The sequence below is a fragment of the Engystomops pustulosus genome, chromosome 4 (assembly GCF_040894005.1).
Source record: "Engystomops pustulosus chromosome 4, aEngPut4.maternal, whole genome shotgun sequence".
Taxonomy (NCBI): domain Eukaryota; kingdom Metazoa; phylum Chordata; class Amphibia; order Anura; family Leptodactylidae; genus Engystomops; species Engystomops pustulosus.
Genome location: NC_092414.1, coordinates 11,315,915 through 11,333,478, shown reverse-complemented (window position 1 = coordinate 11,333,478; position 17,564 = coordinate 11,315,915). Strand labels below are relative to the sequence as shown.

The window sequence follows — 17,564 nt, the reverse complement described above, 5'->3', positions numbered from 1 at the left end:
CCTCAGCTGCTGCAGAACATCATAATACACACCTCTGCTGCTGCACAACATCATAATACACACCTCAGCTGCCGCAGGACATCACAATACACACCACAGCTGCTGCAGAACCTCATAATACACACCTTAGCTGCTGCAGAACCTCATAATACACACCTCAGCTGCTGCAGAACCTCATAATACACACCTCAGCTGCTGCAGAACCTCATAATACACACCTCAGCTGCTGCACAACATCATAATACACACCTCAGCTGCTGCACAACATCATAATACACACCTCAGCTGCTGCAGAAGATCATTATACACACCTCAGCTGCTGCAGAATATCATAATACACACCTCAGCTGCTGCAGAAGATCATTATACACACCTCAGCTGCTGCAGAACATCATAATACACACCTCTGCTGCTGCAGAACATCATAATACACACCACAGCTGCTGCAGAATATCATAATACACACCTCAGCTGCTGCAGAACATCATAATACACACCTCAGCTGCTGCAGAATATCATAATACACACCTCAGCTGCTGCAGAAGATCATTATACACACCTCAGCTGCTGCAGAACACCATAATACACACCTCAGCTACTGCAGAGCCTCATAATACACACCTTAGCTGCTGCAGAACATCATTATACACACCTCAGCTGCTGCAGAACATCATTATACACACCTCAGCTGCTGCAGAACATCATTATACACACCTCCGCTGCTGCAGAACATCATTATACACACCTCTGCTGCTGCAGAACATTATAATACACACCTCAGCTGCTGCAGAACCTCATTATACACACTTCAGCTGCTGCAGAACCTCATTATACACACCACAAGGATATTGAGTGCAGGGGAAGCCATCATACCCTGCATTGGCTGTCCATAGACTTTTGGGTGGGGACCCCCTAACACATCTTGTTCTGGGGTCTCTTCCCCCATCAATCCCCGTCCGTCATGGCCTCAGCAGAGACGTCAGACGTTGCGTCATTCCGACTGAGAAGGGGTTAAACGACTTTCATTTTCTTTGGTCAAACACCCGAAATGTGTGATCCCCTGCCCCGCCCCCGCCTGACAGCCGCTATAGCGGGGACTTACAGATAAATGGGGGAGACTTGAAGGTTAGTGGATTGTATTTTGCAGTGTGAGGCCTCAGTGTCTGGTGGAGCGCTCTACTGCCATCTAGTGCACCGCACGGGAACAGCATCGCATCCATAATATCCATATACCGCACTACAGTGCTACATAACACCGCCATAATGTATCATTCTCAGGGGCTACAGCATACACACATACTATGCTGCTCTGCACTATACCGCCATACTGTGCCCACCATACACTGCCATACAATACTGCCATCTAGTGCACCGCACGGGAACAGCATCGCATCCATAATATCCATATACCGCACTACAGTGCTACATAACACCGCCATAATGTATCATTCTCAGGGGCCACAGCATACACACATACTATGCTGCTCTGCACTATACCGCCATACTGTGCCCACCATACACTGCCATACAATACTGCCATCTAGTGCACCGCACGGGAACAGCATCGCATCCATAATATCCATATACCGCACTACAGTGCTACATAACACCGCCATAATGTATCATTCTCAGGGGCTACAGCATACACACATACTATACTGCTCTGCACTATACCGCCATACTGTGTCCACCATACACTGCCATACAATACTGCCATCTAGTGCACCGCACGGGAACAGCATCGCATCCATAATATCCATATACCGCACTACAGTGCTACATAACACCGCCATAATGTATCATTCTCAGGGGCAGCAGCATACACACATACTATACTGCTCTGCACTATACCGCCATACTGTGTCCACCATACACTGCCATACAATACTGCCATCTAGTGCACCGCACAGGAATAGCATCACATCCATAATATCCATATACCGCACTACAGTGCTACATAACACCGCCATAATGTATCATTCTCAGGGGCCACAGCATACACACATACTATACTGCTCTGCACTATACCGCCATACTGTGTCCGCCATACACTGCCATACAATACTGCCATCTAGTGCACTGCACAGGAATAGCATCACATCCATAATATCCATATACCGCACTACAGTGCTACATAACACCGCCATAATGTATCATTCTCAGGGGCCACAGCATACCCACATACTATACTGCTCTGCACTATACCGCCATACTGTGCCCACCATACACTGCCATACAATACTGCCATCTAGTGCACCGCACGGGAACAGCATCACATCCATAATATCCATATACCGCACTACAGTGCTACATAACACCGCCATAATGTATCATTCTCAGGGGCCACAGCATACACACATACTATGCTGCTCTGCACTATACCGCCATACTGTGCCCACCATACACTGCCATACAATACTGCCATCTAGTGCACCGCACGGGAACAGCATCGCATCCATAATATCCATATACCGCACTACAGTGCTACATAACACCGCCATAATGTATCATTCTCAGGGGCTACAGCATACACACATACTATACTGCTCTGCACTATACCGCCATACTGTGTCCACCATACACTGCCATACAATACTGCCATCTAGTGCACCGCACGGGAACAGCATCGCATCCATAATATCCATATACCGCACTACAGTGCTACATAACACCGCCATAATGTATCATTCTCAGGGGCAGCAGCATACACACATACTATACTGCTCTGCACTATACCGCCATACTGTGTCCACCATACACTGCCATACAATACTGCCATCTAGTGCACCGCACAGGAATAGCATCACATCCATAATATCCATATACCGCACTACAGTGCTACATAACACCGCCATAATGTATCATTCTCAGGGGCCACAGCATACACACATACTATACTGCTCTGCACTATACCGCCATACTGTGTCCGCCATACACTGCCATACAATACTGCCATCTAGTGCACTGCACAGGAATAGCATCACATCCATAATATCCATATACCGCACTACAGTGCTACATAACACCGCCATAATGTATCATTCTCAGGGGCCACAGCATACACACATACTATGCTGCTCTGCACTATACCGCCATACTGTGCCCACCATACACTGCCATACAATACTGCCATCTAGTGCACCGCACGGGAACAGCATCGCATCCATAATATCCATATACCGCACTACAGTGCTACATAACACCGCCATAATGTATCATTTTCAGGGGCCACAGCATACACACATACTATACTGCTCTGCACTATACCGCCATACTGTGCCCACCATACACTGCCATACAATACTGCCATCTAGTGCACCGCACGGGAACAGCATCACATCCATAATATCCATATACCGCACTACAGTGCTACATAACACCGCTATAATGTATCATTCTCAGGGGCTACAGCATACACACATACTATACTGCTCTGCACTATACCGCCATACTGTGTCTGCCATACACTGCCATACAATACTGCCATCTAGTGCACCGCACGGGAACAGCATCACATCCATAATATCCATATACCGCACTACAGTGCTACATAACACCGCCATAATGTATCATTCTCAGGGGCTACAGCATACACACATACTATACTGCTCTGCACTATACCGCCATACTGTGCCCACCATACACTGCCATACAATACTGCCATCTAGTGCACCGCACGGGAACAGCATCACATCCATAATATCCATATACCGCACTACAGTGCTACATAACACCGCCATAATGTATCATTCTCAGGGGCTACAGCATACACACATACTATACTGCTCTGCACTATACCGCCATACTGTGCCCACCATACACTGCCATACAATACTGCCATCTAGTGCACCGCACGGGAACAGCATCGCATCCATAATATCCATATACCGCACTACAGTGCTACATAACACCGCCATAATGTATCATTTTCAGGGGCCACAGCATACACACATACTATACTGCTCTGCACTATACCGCCATACTGTGCCCACCATACACTGCCATACAATACTGCCATCTAGTGCACCGCACGGGAACAGCATCACATCCATAATATCCATATACCGCACTACAGTGCTACATAACACCGCTATAATGTATCATTCTCAGGGGCCACAGCATACACACATACTATACTGCTCTACACTATACCGCCATACTGTGTCCGCCATACACTGCCATACAATACTGCCATCTAGTGCACTGCACAGGAATAGCATCACATCCATAATATCCATATACCGCACTACAGTGCTACATAACACCGCCATAATGTATCAGTCACAGGGGCCACAGCATACACACATACTATACTGCTCTGCACTATACCGCCATACTGTGTCTGCCATACACTGCCATACAATACTGCCATCTAGTGCACCGCACAGGAACAGCATCGCATCCATAATATCCATATACCGCACTACAGTGCTACATAACACCGCCATAATGTATCAGTCACAGGGGCCACAGCATACACACATACTATACTGCTCTGCACTATACCGCCATACTGTGCCCACCATACACTGCCATACAATACTGCCATCTAGTGCACCGCACGGGAACAGCATCGCATCCATAATATCCATATACCGCACTACAGTGCTACATAACACCGCCATAATGTATCAGTCACAGGGGCCACAGCATACACACATACTATACTGCTCTACACTATACCGCCATACTGTGTCCGCCATACACTGCCATACAATACTGCCATCTAGTGCACCGCACAGGAACAGCATCGCATCCATAATATCCATATACCGCACTACAGTGCTACATAACACCGCCATAATGTATCATTCTCAGGGGCTACAGCATACACACATACTATACTGCTCTGCACTATACCGCCATACTGTGCCCACCATACACTGCCATACAATACTGCCATCTAGTGCACCGCACGGGAACAGCATCACATCCATAATATCCATATACCGCACTACAGTGCTACATAACACCGCTATAATGTATCATTCTCAGGGGCCACAGCATACACACATACTATACTGCTCTACACTATACCGCCATACTGTGTCCGCCATACACTGCCATACAATACTGCCATCTAGTGCACCGCACAGGAACAGCATCGCATCCATAATATCCATATACCGCACTACAGTGCTACATAACACCGCCATAATGTATCAGTCACAGGGGCCACAGCATACACACATACTATACTGCTCTGCACTATACCGCCATACTGTGCCCACCATACACTGCCATACATTACTGCCATCTAGTGCACCGCACAGGAATAGCATCGCATCCATAATATCCATATACCGCACTACAGTGCTACATAACACCGCCATAATGTATCAGTCACAGGGGCCACAGCATACCCACATACTATACTGCTCTGCACTATACCGCCATACTGTGCCCACCATACACTGCCATACAATTTGTGTTGTTCCCCTTTAAGGCGCAGGCTCTGGGGCTGTCACACTGGTGAGAGGAGGTGGGGGATGAGCTCGTCACATTATTATTTTACCCGGAGCCGGGACTTCCCAAGAGTAACAGCAGTGAGTACGTGATGAGTCCACAGCAGCACAGAGTGTTTCAGGAGAGGAGTTTGCAGCTCTGCAGGTGCTGACACTACTGAGGACATTGTATGAGGAGGGAGGGAGCCGGGTCCACAGCAGCGCAGAGTATTTCAGGAATGATCACACCACTTTCCCTCGTTCTCTCTTGCAGGTGATTCACTGGAATTCTCCCAAAAAGTTACGAGTCAAAAACAAACACGTGGAGTTCTTCCGGAACCTGTACCTGACATTCCTGGAGTATGACGGGAATCTCCTGCGGAGGGAGCTGTTCGGGTGTCCGAGCGAGACCGACATCAACAACGAAAACGTGAGACTCACACAGCTGAGGGTTTGTCACAGTTGTATCCAGTCCAGGTGAAAACCTCAGCGATGCGACACCTTCTCCTGTGCTGGTAGTTTGTCGCAATGTATCGGTGCAGGGAAAATATAACAAACTATGGAGCTAGGAGACAGAATGTAACGGGAAATTCCTGCTGATCTACCACAGCTGAGGGTCTGTTACAATCTTTGAGCCAGCAGAGTCTAGATTCCAGGCTGTTACAATGTATCAGTGCAGGGAATCCAGACTGATTTGGAGGATTGTAACAGACCCTCAGCTGTGTGATGTCAGCAGGATTTTCCGCTAAATTCGAGACCCAAATCTGTCTCCTGGCTTGATAGTTTGTTACAATGTGTCAGCACTGTGATTACAGTCACCTGATCCTGGCACGGTTGGCACGCTCTCCCCTCCCGGTGCCCGTGGGCATGCTGTGGGGCGGCCCGGAGATGCCATCACACCTACCCCTGCCTTACCAAATCCGTGCCCCGACCGGCTTCAATGCTTATGACACAGAGATGGCGCCAAGTCTGTGCGCTGCCATCTGCTGGCGCTGCCCCCCGCCCCCCTCTGCTGGCGCTGCCCCCCCGCACCCCTCTGCTGGCGCTGCCCCCCGCCCCCCTCTGCTGGCGCTGGCCCCGCACCCCCTCTTCTGGCGCTGCCCCCCGCACCCCCTCTGCTGGCGCTGCCCCCCGCACCCCCTCTGCTGGCGCTGCCCCCCGCACCCCCTCTGCTGGCGCTGCCCCCCGCTCCCCCTCTGCTGGCGCTGCCCCCCGCACCCCCTCTGCTGGCGCTGCCCCCCGCACCCCCTCTGCTGGCGCTGCCCCCCGCGCCCCCTCTGCTATCGCTCTGCATATTCATGACTCTTCCTCTCGCTGTGGGGCTCTGCTCACAATACACAGATGCTATCACACCCCTTCACTGCCACCTTGTATTACCAGGGCAGCAGAGCTGAGCGTGTCACCTGTGCACTGACATGTTCACCTACAGTCCACACAGAAACCTCAGCTCTGCTACATCTCTACAGCACAGCCCCACTACATCTCGTATACGTAATACGACTCATCTCAACTACATCTCTACAGCACAGCACTGCTACATCTCTACAGCACAGCTCTGCTACATCTCTACAGCACAGCTCTGCTGCATCTCTACAGCACAGCTCTGCTACATCTCTACAGCACAGCTCTGCTACATCTCTACAGCACAGCTCTGCTGCATCTCTACAGCACAGCTCTGCTACATCTCTACAGCACAGCTCTGCTACATCTCTACAGCACAGCTCTGCTACATCTCTACAGCACAGCTCTGCTGCATCTCTACAGCACAGCTCTGCTGCATCTCTACAGCACAGCTCTGCTGCATCTCTACAGCACAGCTCTGCTACATCTCTACAGCACAGCTCTGCTACATCTCTACAGCACAGCTCTGCTGCATCTCTACAGCACAGCTCTGCTGCATCTCTACAGCACAGCTCTGCTGCATCTCTACAGCACAGCTCTGCTGCATCTCTACAGCACAGCTCTGCTACATCTCTACAGCACAGCTCTGCTACATCTCTACAGCACAGCTCTGCTGCATCTCTACAGCACAGCTCTGCTGCATCTCTACAGCACAGCTCTGCTGCATCTCTACAGCACAGCTCTGCTGCATCTCTACAGCACAGCTCTGCTGCATCTCTACAGCACAGCTCTGCTGCATCTCTACAGCACAGCTCTGCTGCATCTCTACAGCACAGCTCTGCTACATCTCTACAGCACAGCTCTGCTGCATCTCTACAGCACAGCACTGCTGCATCTCTACAGCACAGCTCTGCTGCATCTCTACAGCACAGCTCTGCTGCATGGTAGGTAGTTCACTTGCACGTGACCAACTCAACCCTGCTACATCATAGTAACCCTACACCTTCCCACAACAGACGCTCTCAGCACAGCTACATCCTGATACATCAGTATGGACGATCCCTTTAAGAACATATACAGATAATAGTGTACAGATTTCTACACGTCTCTATATCTCCCCCGGTGGTCATCGTCAGTACTGCATGTTATGTGATATTTTGGCTTCCTGGTTAATGACTCCTGTGATGCGTTAATTAGTTTGTGACCCCCCTGCCCCCCCCCCCCCTCTCCACATCTTCCTCCATGATTTATGCCCCTTAAATAAAACATCAAAAGATTCTTTCATCGCGTCGCCAGGAAATGTCATTAATTACCGAGAAAAGAAGGCAAAAATCCCTAAAATTTTTGAACATATCCTTTAAGTTTTCATGTTGGGGGCGGAGACAATATGGCCGCCCGTATAGATATGGTCAGGACTGAACATGGGGAGGGGTTTATATAGATATATTAGGTAGGAGGCGGTGCTAGGGCGGAGCTTAACGTCTGTCTCCTCCCACAGCTCCAGAAGCAGCTGTCGGAGCTGGACGAGGACGACCTCTGCTACGAGTTCAGGCGGGAGAGGTTCACCGTCCACCGCACCCACCTCTACTTCCTGCACTACGAGTACGAGCCGGCGGCCGATGACACCGATGTCACCCTGGTGGCGCAGCTGTCCATGGACAGGTAATACTGTAACGCTGGCTACCTGCAGCCACCACTAGGGGGAGCTCACTGCACACACATCATACAAGCTCTCTACCCACAGGCTGCAGATGCTGGAGGCCATCTGCAAACACTGGGAGGGCCCCATCAGCCTGGCCCTCTACCTGTCCGACGCCGAGGCCCAGCAGTTCCTGAGATACGCACAGGGCTCCGAGGTCCTGCTCAACCGCCGCAACGTGGGCTACCACATCGTGTACAAGGAGGGGCAATTCTACCCGGTCAACCTGCTGAGGAACGTGGCCATGAAACACGTCAGCACCCCCTACATGTTCCTCTCCGACATAGACTTCCTGCCCATGTATGGACTCTATGAGAGCCTCAGGTAAGGGGCAGTATTATAGTAGTTATATTCTTGTACATAGAGGGCAGTATTATAGTAGTTATATTCTTGTACATAGGGAGGAGTATTATAGTAGTTATATTCTTGTACATAGGGGGCAGTATTATAGTAGTTATATTCTTGTACATAGGAGGCAGTATTATAGTAGTTACATTCTTGTACATAGGGGGCAGTATTATAGTAGTTATATTCCTGTACATAGGGACAGTATTATAGTAGTTATATTCCTGTACATAGGGGGCAGTATTATAGTAGTTATATTCCTGTACATAGGGGGCAGTATTATAGTAGTTATATTCCTGTACATAGGGGGCAGTATTATAGTAGTTATATTCTTGTACATAGGAGGCAGTATTATAGTAGTTATATTCCTGTACATAGGGGGCAGTATTATAGTAGTTATATTCTTGTACATAGGGGGCAGTATTATAGTAGTTATATCCCTGTACATAGGAGGCAGTATTATAGTAGTTATATTCTTGTACATAGGGGGCAGTATTATAGTAGTTATATTCTTGTACATAGGGGGCAGTATTATAGTAGTTATATACTTGTACATAGGGGGCGGTATTATAGTAGTTATATTCTTGTACATAGGAGCAGTATTATAGTAGTTATATTCTTGTACATATGGGGCAGTATTATAGTAGTTATATTCTTGTACATAGGGGGCAGTATTATAGTAGTTATATTCGTGTACATAGGGGCAGTATTATAGTAGTTATATCCCTGTACATAGGGGGCAGTATTATAGTAGTTATATCCCTGTACATAGGGGGCAGTATTATAGTAGTTATATCCCTGTACATAGGGGGCAGTATTATAGTAGTTATATTCCTGTACATAGGGGACAGTATTATAGTAGTTATATTCTTGTACATAGGGGGCAGTATTATAGTAGTTATATTCTTGTACATAGGGGGCAGTATTATAGTAGTTATATTCTTGTACATAGGGGGCAGTATTATAGTAGTTATATTCCTGTACATAGGGAGCAGTATTATAGTAGTTATATTCCTGTACATAGGGGGCAGTATTATAGTAGTTATATTCTTGTACATAGGGGGCAGTATTATAGTAGTTATATTCTTGTACATAGGGGGCAGTATTATAGTAGTTATATTCCTGTACATAGGGAGCAGTATTATAGTAGTTATATTCCTGTACATAGGGAGCAGTATTATAGTAGTTATATTCCTGTACATAGGGGGCAGTATTATAGTAGTTATATTCTTGTACATAGGGGGCAGTATTATAGTAGTTATATTCTTGTACATAGGGGGCAGTATTATAGTAGTTATATTCCTGTACATAGGGAGCAGTATTATAGTAGTTATATTCTTGTACATAGGGGGCAGTATTATAGTAGTTATATTCCTGTACATAGGGGGCAGTATTATAGTAGTTATATTCTTGTACATAGGGGGCAGTATTATAGTAGTTATATTCTTGTACATAGGGGCAGTATTATAGTAGTTATATTCTTGTACATAGGGGTAGTATTATAGTAGTTATATTCTTGTACATAGGGGGCAGTATTATAGTAGTTATATTCTTGTACATAGGGGGCAGTATTATAGTAGTTATATTCCTGTACATAGGGAGCAGTATTATAGTAGTTATATTCTTGTACATAGGGGGCAGTATTATAGTAGTTATATTCCTGTACATAGGGGGCAGTATTATAGTAGTTATATTCCTGTACATAGGGGGCAGTATTATAGTAGTTATATTCCTGTACATAGGGGGCAGTATTATAGTAGTTATATTCTTGTACATAGGGGACAGTATTATAGTAGTTATATTCTTGTACATAGGGGACAGTATTATAGTAGTTATATTCTTGTACATAGGGGGCAGTATTATAGTAGTTATATTCCTGTACATAGGGGGCAGTATTATAGTAGTTATATTCTTGTACATAGGGGGCAGTATTATAGTAGTTATATTCTTGTACATAGGGGCAGTATTATAGTAGTTATATTCTTGTACATAGGGGGCAGTATTATAGTAGTTATATTCCTGTACATAGGGGGCAGTATTATAGTAGTTATATTCCTGTACATAGGGGGCAGTATTATAGTAGTTATATTCTTGTACATAGGGGGCAGTATTATAGTAGTTATATTCCTGTACATAGGGAGCAGTATTATAGTAGTTATATTCCTGTACATAGGGGGCAGTATTATAGTAGTTATATTCTTGTACATAGGGGACAGTATTATAGTAGTTATATTCTTGTACATAGGGGCAGTATTATAGTAGTTATATTCTTGTACATAGGGGGCAGTATTATAGTAGTTATATTCCTGTACATAGGGGGCAGTATTATAGTAGTTATATTCCTGTACATAGGGGGCAGTATTATAGTAGTTATATTCTTGTACATAGGGGACAGTATTATAGTAGTTATATTCTTGTACATAGGGGCAGTATTATAGTAGTTATACTATAATAACACATTATTATAACGTTCTCCTCTTATTGATGTCACAGAATCTTTGATGTTTGGGCCATTACTATGAGGTTATTACTTGTTGTACATTGATGTTTTATGGGGTCGGAGCGCCTGCTAGTGGCTGGTCTGGGAAGTGCATGGACATGACCTCTCTTCTCCTGCAGGAAGTCTGTGGTGCAGCTGGACATGAGTAACACCAAGAAGGCGCTGATCATCCCGGCGTTTGAGACCCTGAGGTATCGCCTCTCCTTCCCAAAATCTAAAGCCGAATTGCTCTCCATGTTGGATATGGGCACCTTATTCACCTTCAGGTAGGTCGGAACCTGGAACCTTCAGCCCAATACATGTGGGGTGGAATAATGTTGCATCTTTTATACTCTAGTCACATCCAGAGCTGCATTTAGACCTCAACTGGCTCAAAGGAAATGGAGTCGGGAGCAGCTTATTGTAGAGAGCACAGAGCACAGCAGTGTGAGGACACCTCCCAGTACAATCCTGGAATATAAATCCGTATTTCACAGTCCTGCTGCTACTAACAACACACACAAAGATCTGATTACACATCTCTCCAGGGGCAATACCTAATACCTGCTGCAGTGTGTGGACAGACCCCAAGTACAATTATGGAATATAAATCCATATTTCACAGTCCTGCTGCTACTAACAACTCACATAAAGGGATGATCAGATATCTCCCCAGGGGCAATACCTAGCACTGCATAGAGCACAGCAGTGTGAGGACACTCCCTAGTGCAATCCTACACTATAAATCTATATATCACAGTCCTGCTGCTACTAATCATATACGGAAATGTCTGATTAGACATCTCTCCGGGGTCAATACATAACACTGGCTGCAGATGTGAGTGGAGCAGATGATGTGATTTGGGCTTTGCTGTAGAAGTTGAGCAGAAGCCGCACAGACTTGTAAGACGCGGGGACGTGTGAGTGACGCGTCCGCCTTAGGAGAGCAGCAGATGCTGTCATTTATTCCTGGCTCCAGATAAATTATTCTCAGTCTCCGCTTCCAAAAAATCTCCCCCCACCGCCTGCTCCCGGCGCCCAGAAAGCACACACTGATATGTTTAATGTCTGAGATCCGGATCCCTCCTGATGTTACAGAGCCACGTTGCGTCCAGCGGAGGCCACAGCTGGGGGAAGGGGGGGGGGGGTGTGTGGACCTTGATGTACAGCCAGGACGGAGCACAGCAGGAGTTTATCAAAATCTGAAACAAATCTCATCAAGACGAAATTTCATTCTCTTAAAGGGGACAAATGATCGATCACTGAGTGATCGGGGAAGGTCCTGGAGGTGGGCGGAGCTCTACAGGGGCGGAGTCATTCTAATAAAGTAAACAATAAATTGTGATTAATTTTCTCTAGGTACCACGTCTGGACGAAAGGGCACGCGCCCACTAACTTTGCCAAATGGAGGACGGCGACCACCCCTTACCGCGTGGAGTGGGAGGCAGATTTCGAACCCTACGTGGTGGTCAGGCGGAACTGCCCAGAGTACGACCGGAGATTTGTTGGGTTTGGCTGGAACAAGGTGGCTCACATCATGGAGTTGGATGCACAGGTAAATTATTTGCAGGGGTGTCAGGGGTAGTAAGCCATGGGCCCAAGTACCATAGGGGCCCAAGGGGAACCTCAGTTCTCACCACTATATGGGTTCCCCACATGTGAATCCATAGACCCCATGGTCTATCCACCTGTAAAGTCTCTACTGGAAGCCCTCCAGGCAAAATATTCAGCTCCGCCCACTTATGGATACATTAACAAAAGCTCCACCCTTTCCTAACTCACTTTCTCTTCTTCTTGTAGGAATATGAATTCACGGTGCTCCCCAACGCCTACATGATACACATGCCCCACGCCCCCAGTTTCGACATCACTAAGTTCCGCTCCAACAAGCAATATCGAATTTGCCTGAAAACGTTAAAGGAGGAGTTCCAGCAAGACATGTCCCGTCGTTATGGGTTCACAGCTCTGAAATACCTCACTGCGGAGAACAATAGCTAACGAGGGCGGGGGGATGGAAGAACTTGGGCGTGCCTAACATCTGGAGAAGACCTCAACAGAATGGCGTCCACCGTCGAAGGTTGGGTGGAGACTGCCGGTGTCTAGAACCTTGGGTCAATCCAGGGACATTGACCTATTGTCCCTTATTTCCTTCCTACTCCAATAATTATTCATAAGAGATGTGGATCCAGGTAGATAGGACGTTCCGATGAATTCGACTTCTCTCTTGGTGCTGAAATGTTGGAGAACTGCCCAACGTGGCGCCATATTTGTGACTCTCGGCCCAAAGTTGTTCAGCCGTCTCTATCTCTGGCCTAATCCCTACCAATTTATTCACCATCAAAGAGACCTAGTTGCCGAATTCTTTAGAAGAAGAAGGAGAGGCAGTTGGGAGTTCCACCATCACTATCTGCTTCTCACAGGGTGGAAGAGTATTTATGGGTCCTACTAAGGCTCTTCTCGAGACGATATACTGTACGACAAGCCTCCTGGGGCCAGAACTGAAGGACTTTGTGTGAAATCTAAGCTTCACGCAAAAATAAATTGTAAAAAAAAACCAAGTAGCAGTGTTGACAATGTAAAGATCCAAAGGGCATTTCTTTCTATTTTTGTATTGTATCCATCGCTGTATAGAAGAAGTCAAAAAATTTTCACACCCAGACGCTTGGGCTGAGAGATCGACGCATGAACGAGACGGTCTGCCTTTGGTTCTAGAACATGGACGTTAGACGTTGTATCGTCTCCCGATGATGAGATCTTCCACAGGGTGGTCGGGAAAAAGTTCTATGCTTGGCGTGAAGAGTGCGTCCACTTCCTTCTCGTGCTGTCCGATCTGTCTTCTACATTGGGAAGACTATGATGCGTTTGGACCTCTGTAGGGCTTCGCCTACAACGGCATGTTCATCTTCAGAAGAATCCAAGCTCCATGCCTTCTCGGAAAGCCCAGAACAACATTACTATGCAATGTCTTACTGGACTTTCGTCTTAGAACAAGGTACATGTTCATGTTGACTGACGCGAGAAGAAGTTGAGGAACTCTATCATGGTGACTAACGTTTCCAAGGGATTCGATATGTAAAAAAGACAACGGAAGGTTCCGGTCCACCTAAGAGAGTGTCGATGGACGTTTGTGGGGACAGATGAATTGTGACCCTATGGATTTTTCCACTATTTTTTAACCGTTCAGTATTAATTGTCATGTTTACAAAGAGGACGTTACGTCTGATGCACTAGACCTGTGGTCGGCGGCTGCTTGGTAACCAATGGAAGAAGAAGAAGACGCTGGGAGGACACCACACAGTGTTCTGTTCCCATCCGACATATCAATATGCCCCTTTCCCCCAATGACCAATCATGGACCCAATACACACATACTGTACAAAATGTCCAACCAAAACCAAAAATTCCAAAAATCACATCGAGATCATCGAGAAATCAAGTAGAGTGAATGAGAAGGATGTTTTGAAGACCTTTAGGAGAACTTTAGACCAAGATAAAGCAACTGTGTAGTACCTAGCCTGGGGGCCCTTAGCTTATCAATAGTTGTGAGAGGATCTACCAAAATTATCGGTCCTAGTACCCCTCTTGCCCTCAAGGTTAACAATATCATATTGTTTATTTGTTGAAAGATATAAAAGAATTTGTTGGATTCAATCCACCAGCTAGTGGGTGCATCAGGGTGGATGGACTGTCTACCATTGTCTCCATTGTCAGGCAGGTTTGCTTCGATAGTGTTGAGGGGTACAAATAGTGAGATATCTTCAGCCCACCCTCCATAAACCCCTAGGAAACTGACCATAGTAGGCTCCATAGTAGGCCCAGCAGAAGATCTTGAGGTGCTTTAGATGGCCAATTCCACCACGGGTGGTGTCTCCAATTTATCTCCAATCTAGATCAGGTTTGAAAGCCTCAAGGAGATCAAGTCCAACGATGACCAACTTCTCAGAAATGTTCTCCTTGAGGTTCTTCAGTCACATACTAACGTTCCTAAAGAGGTGGCAGGAGAAGTGGTCTCATATCATAAGGTGGACATAATCTGGTCCACCATTTAGTGCTCGTTGGGTGGTGCCAATGTTTCTCCCAGACGGATCAGGTTGTAGGATCTCAATTTTAGAAGTTAGAAGGAAGGCAAGAAACGAGAGGTGATAGTGAGGGGACCCCATCTCCCTCCCTGATACGGGACCCTCTCTACAAGCTTGTGTTTCCTCCATCTTGAGAAGATCTGGTCATAATCTCCTCACGAACGTCTCGTTATCTTCACACTCTTCTTTTTCACCCATTTCATGTGTGAATTTTTTCGTTGCTCGTTTTTTGACGCCTCAGATTTATCTGACATTTTTCCATGGTGACAGAAGTCTGCAATTATCTCCTCGGCGTCTGCGGCTGAGAGAAGTTTTGTGTGACAAGTCTTCGTTCCAGGCTCATGTCAATACAGTCTGCGGTTACCCGTACGGGCGGGTGGAGGATTCGCACCTCATTGCTCGGTTACTATCGAGCACAACATCTTTTATGGGCGACGCTAGTCCGTTTGTCAATAGTATCGTGGGTGTAGGGCTATTTAATAAATTGTGAAAAAAAATTGATACGAAGGGTTAAATTAATCCATAATTCACATTAAAAAAATGAAAGATGAAATTTGATTGGCCGATAGTCCCCTGAGGGAATGAGGTTTTCTGTAGGAGCCAATCAGGACGCATGTTTCACATTCCCAGCCTGATTTTGAAAATAAAAGCTGAATTCTGGTTGGTTGCTGTGAACAACAAGAAATGAACTCTCATTACAACCAATCAGAACGCAAGTTTCACTCTCACCATCTAGTTTCAAAAATAAAAGCTGATATCTGATTGGTTTTTCTGAGTTGCTCTAGTCAGTTTCAGTGAGAAACCAATCAGAACCTTTGTTTCACTTCATAACCTTGATTAGAAATAAAAGCTGCATTCTGGTTGGTTGCTATGAACTGCTCAGCGCTCTGGAGAGAAGAGTTACCTGCATCAACCAATCAGGACTTATCTTGGAAATATATAACATGGAGGCTGATTGGCCACTGTTTCATACCTCTCCACTTTGACCCTTACCAACTAATCAAGGTCTACGTTCACTTTCTCTTGTTTTCTGAGGCCATTTTGACTGATGAGGCCTAAAGTGTCAAATAAATTTAGATGAAGTTCAAAATCTTTATTTTCTGACTGGATTAGTCACATTTTACAACCTTATCAGGTTTCTTGTTGTAAATTTCACAAAAATTACCACAAAATGTGCCAAAAAACATAATACGGCCGCAGAAAACGGCCTCTCAGAGAAGACCTCGTCCTTGTGACCTCTGGCAGCCAATTAGAGGCTTTGTTGCATTTCCTAACCTACACTTGAGGGAATAAATGTGAGCTGTGATTGGCTGCCAGCGGTAACATGGTGGCTCTGCCTGTGAGGCCGTCGCCACGTGTGTGCGTGTGTTCGCAGCGTCTCCGGGGTAAATGACGTGTAAATAAATTTCAAGAACATTTGTTTTTTTTCAGTTGTGCAATAAAATTGTGTTAAATAATCTCGTGTCACATTTATTGTCTCTACGGGGGAAGATATAATCCCTCCTGATAAAGCTGAGCTCTGTGTAGGAGCAACCACACGTGGATCCTAAAACTTGCAGGGTCCCCGGAGAGATGGGCCGGACCCCTATCAATCATATCACACACGTCCCTTTAAGGCCACCAGAGTTCCCCCATAACATAGTGTATTACTACCTGCTGCTCTCTGATGCATGGAGCCCCCACCATAAGCAGAAGTCCACGAACAATCCACGAATACCCCAACTACTGATGATGCCGGGAGCCGAGCTGAAACCTGACTGCGACCATAAACATCTAGTTCTGGAAAAGCCTAAAAGCAAGAAAACAACCTCACAATACTGTCACAGTACAGGGATAATACACACAGTGATGTCACATTACAGGATAATACACACAGTGATGTCACATTACAGGATAATACACACAGTGATGTCACAGTACAGGAATAATACACACAGTGATGTTACAGTACAGGGATAATACACACAGTGATGTCACAGTACAGGGATAATACACACAGTGATGTCACAGTACAGGGATAATACACACAGTGATGTCACAGTACAGGGATAATACACACAGTGACGTCACAGTACAGGGATAATACACACAGTGACGTCACAGTACAGGGATAATACACACAGTGACGTCACAGTACAGGGATAATACACACAGTGATGTCACAGTACAGGGATAAT

General features: G+C 46.2%; 1 protein-coding gene across 1 annotated transcript in view; it reads left to right on the top strand.

Annotated features, from left to right (window-relative positions):
- The window catches only part of LARGE1 (LARGE xylosyl- and glucuronyltransferase 1), a 367,872-nt gene extending 351,028 nt beyond the window's left edge, over positions 1-16,844 (top strand). The window contains exons 10-15 of the mRNA XM_072145129.1: positions 5,719-5,874; positions 8,284-8,447; positions 8,530-8,808; positions 11,449-11,595; positions 12,668-12,863; positions 13,109-16,844. Of these exons, the coding sequence (XP_072001230.1) occupies positions 5,719-5,874; positions 8,284-8,447; positions 8,530-8,808; positions 11,449-11,595; positions 12,668-12,863; positions 13,109-13,306 (1,140 nt within the window). The 3' untranslated portion in view covers positions 13,307-16,844. The remainder of the gene's footprint in view (positions 1-5,718; positions 5,875-8,283; positions 8,448-8,529; positions 8,809-11,448; positions 11,596-12,667; positions 12,864-13,108) is intronic.
- The last annotated feature ends 720 nt before the right edge of the window (positions 16,845-17,564 follow it).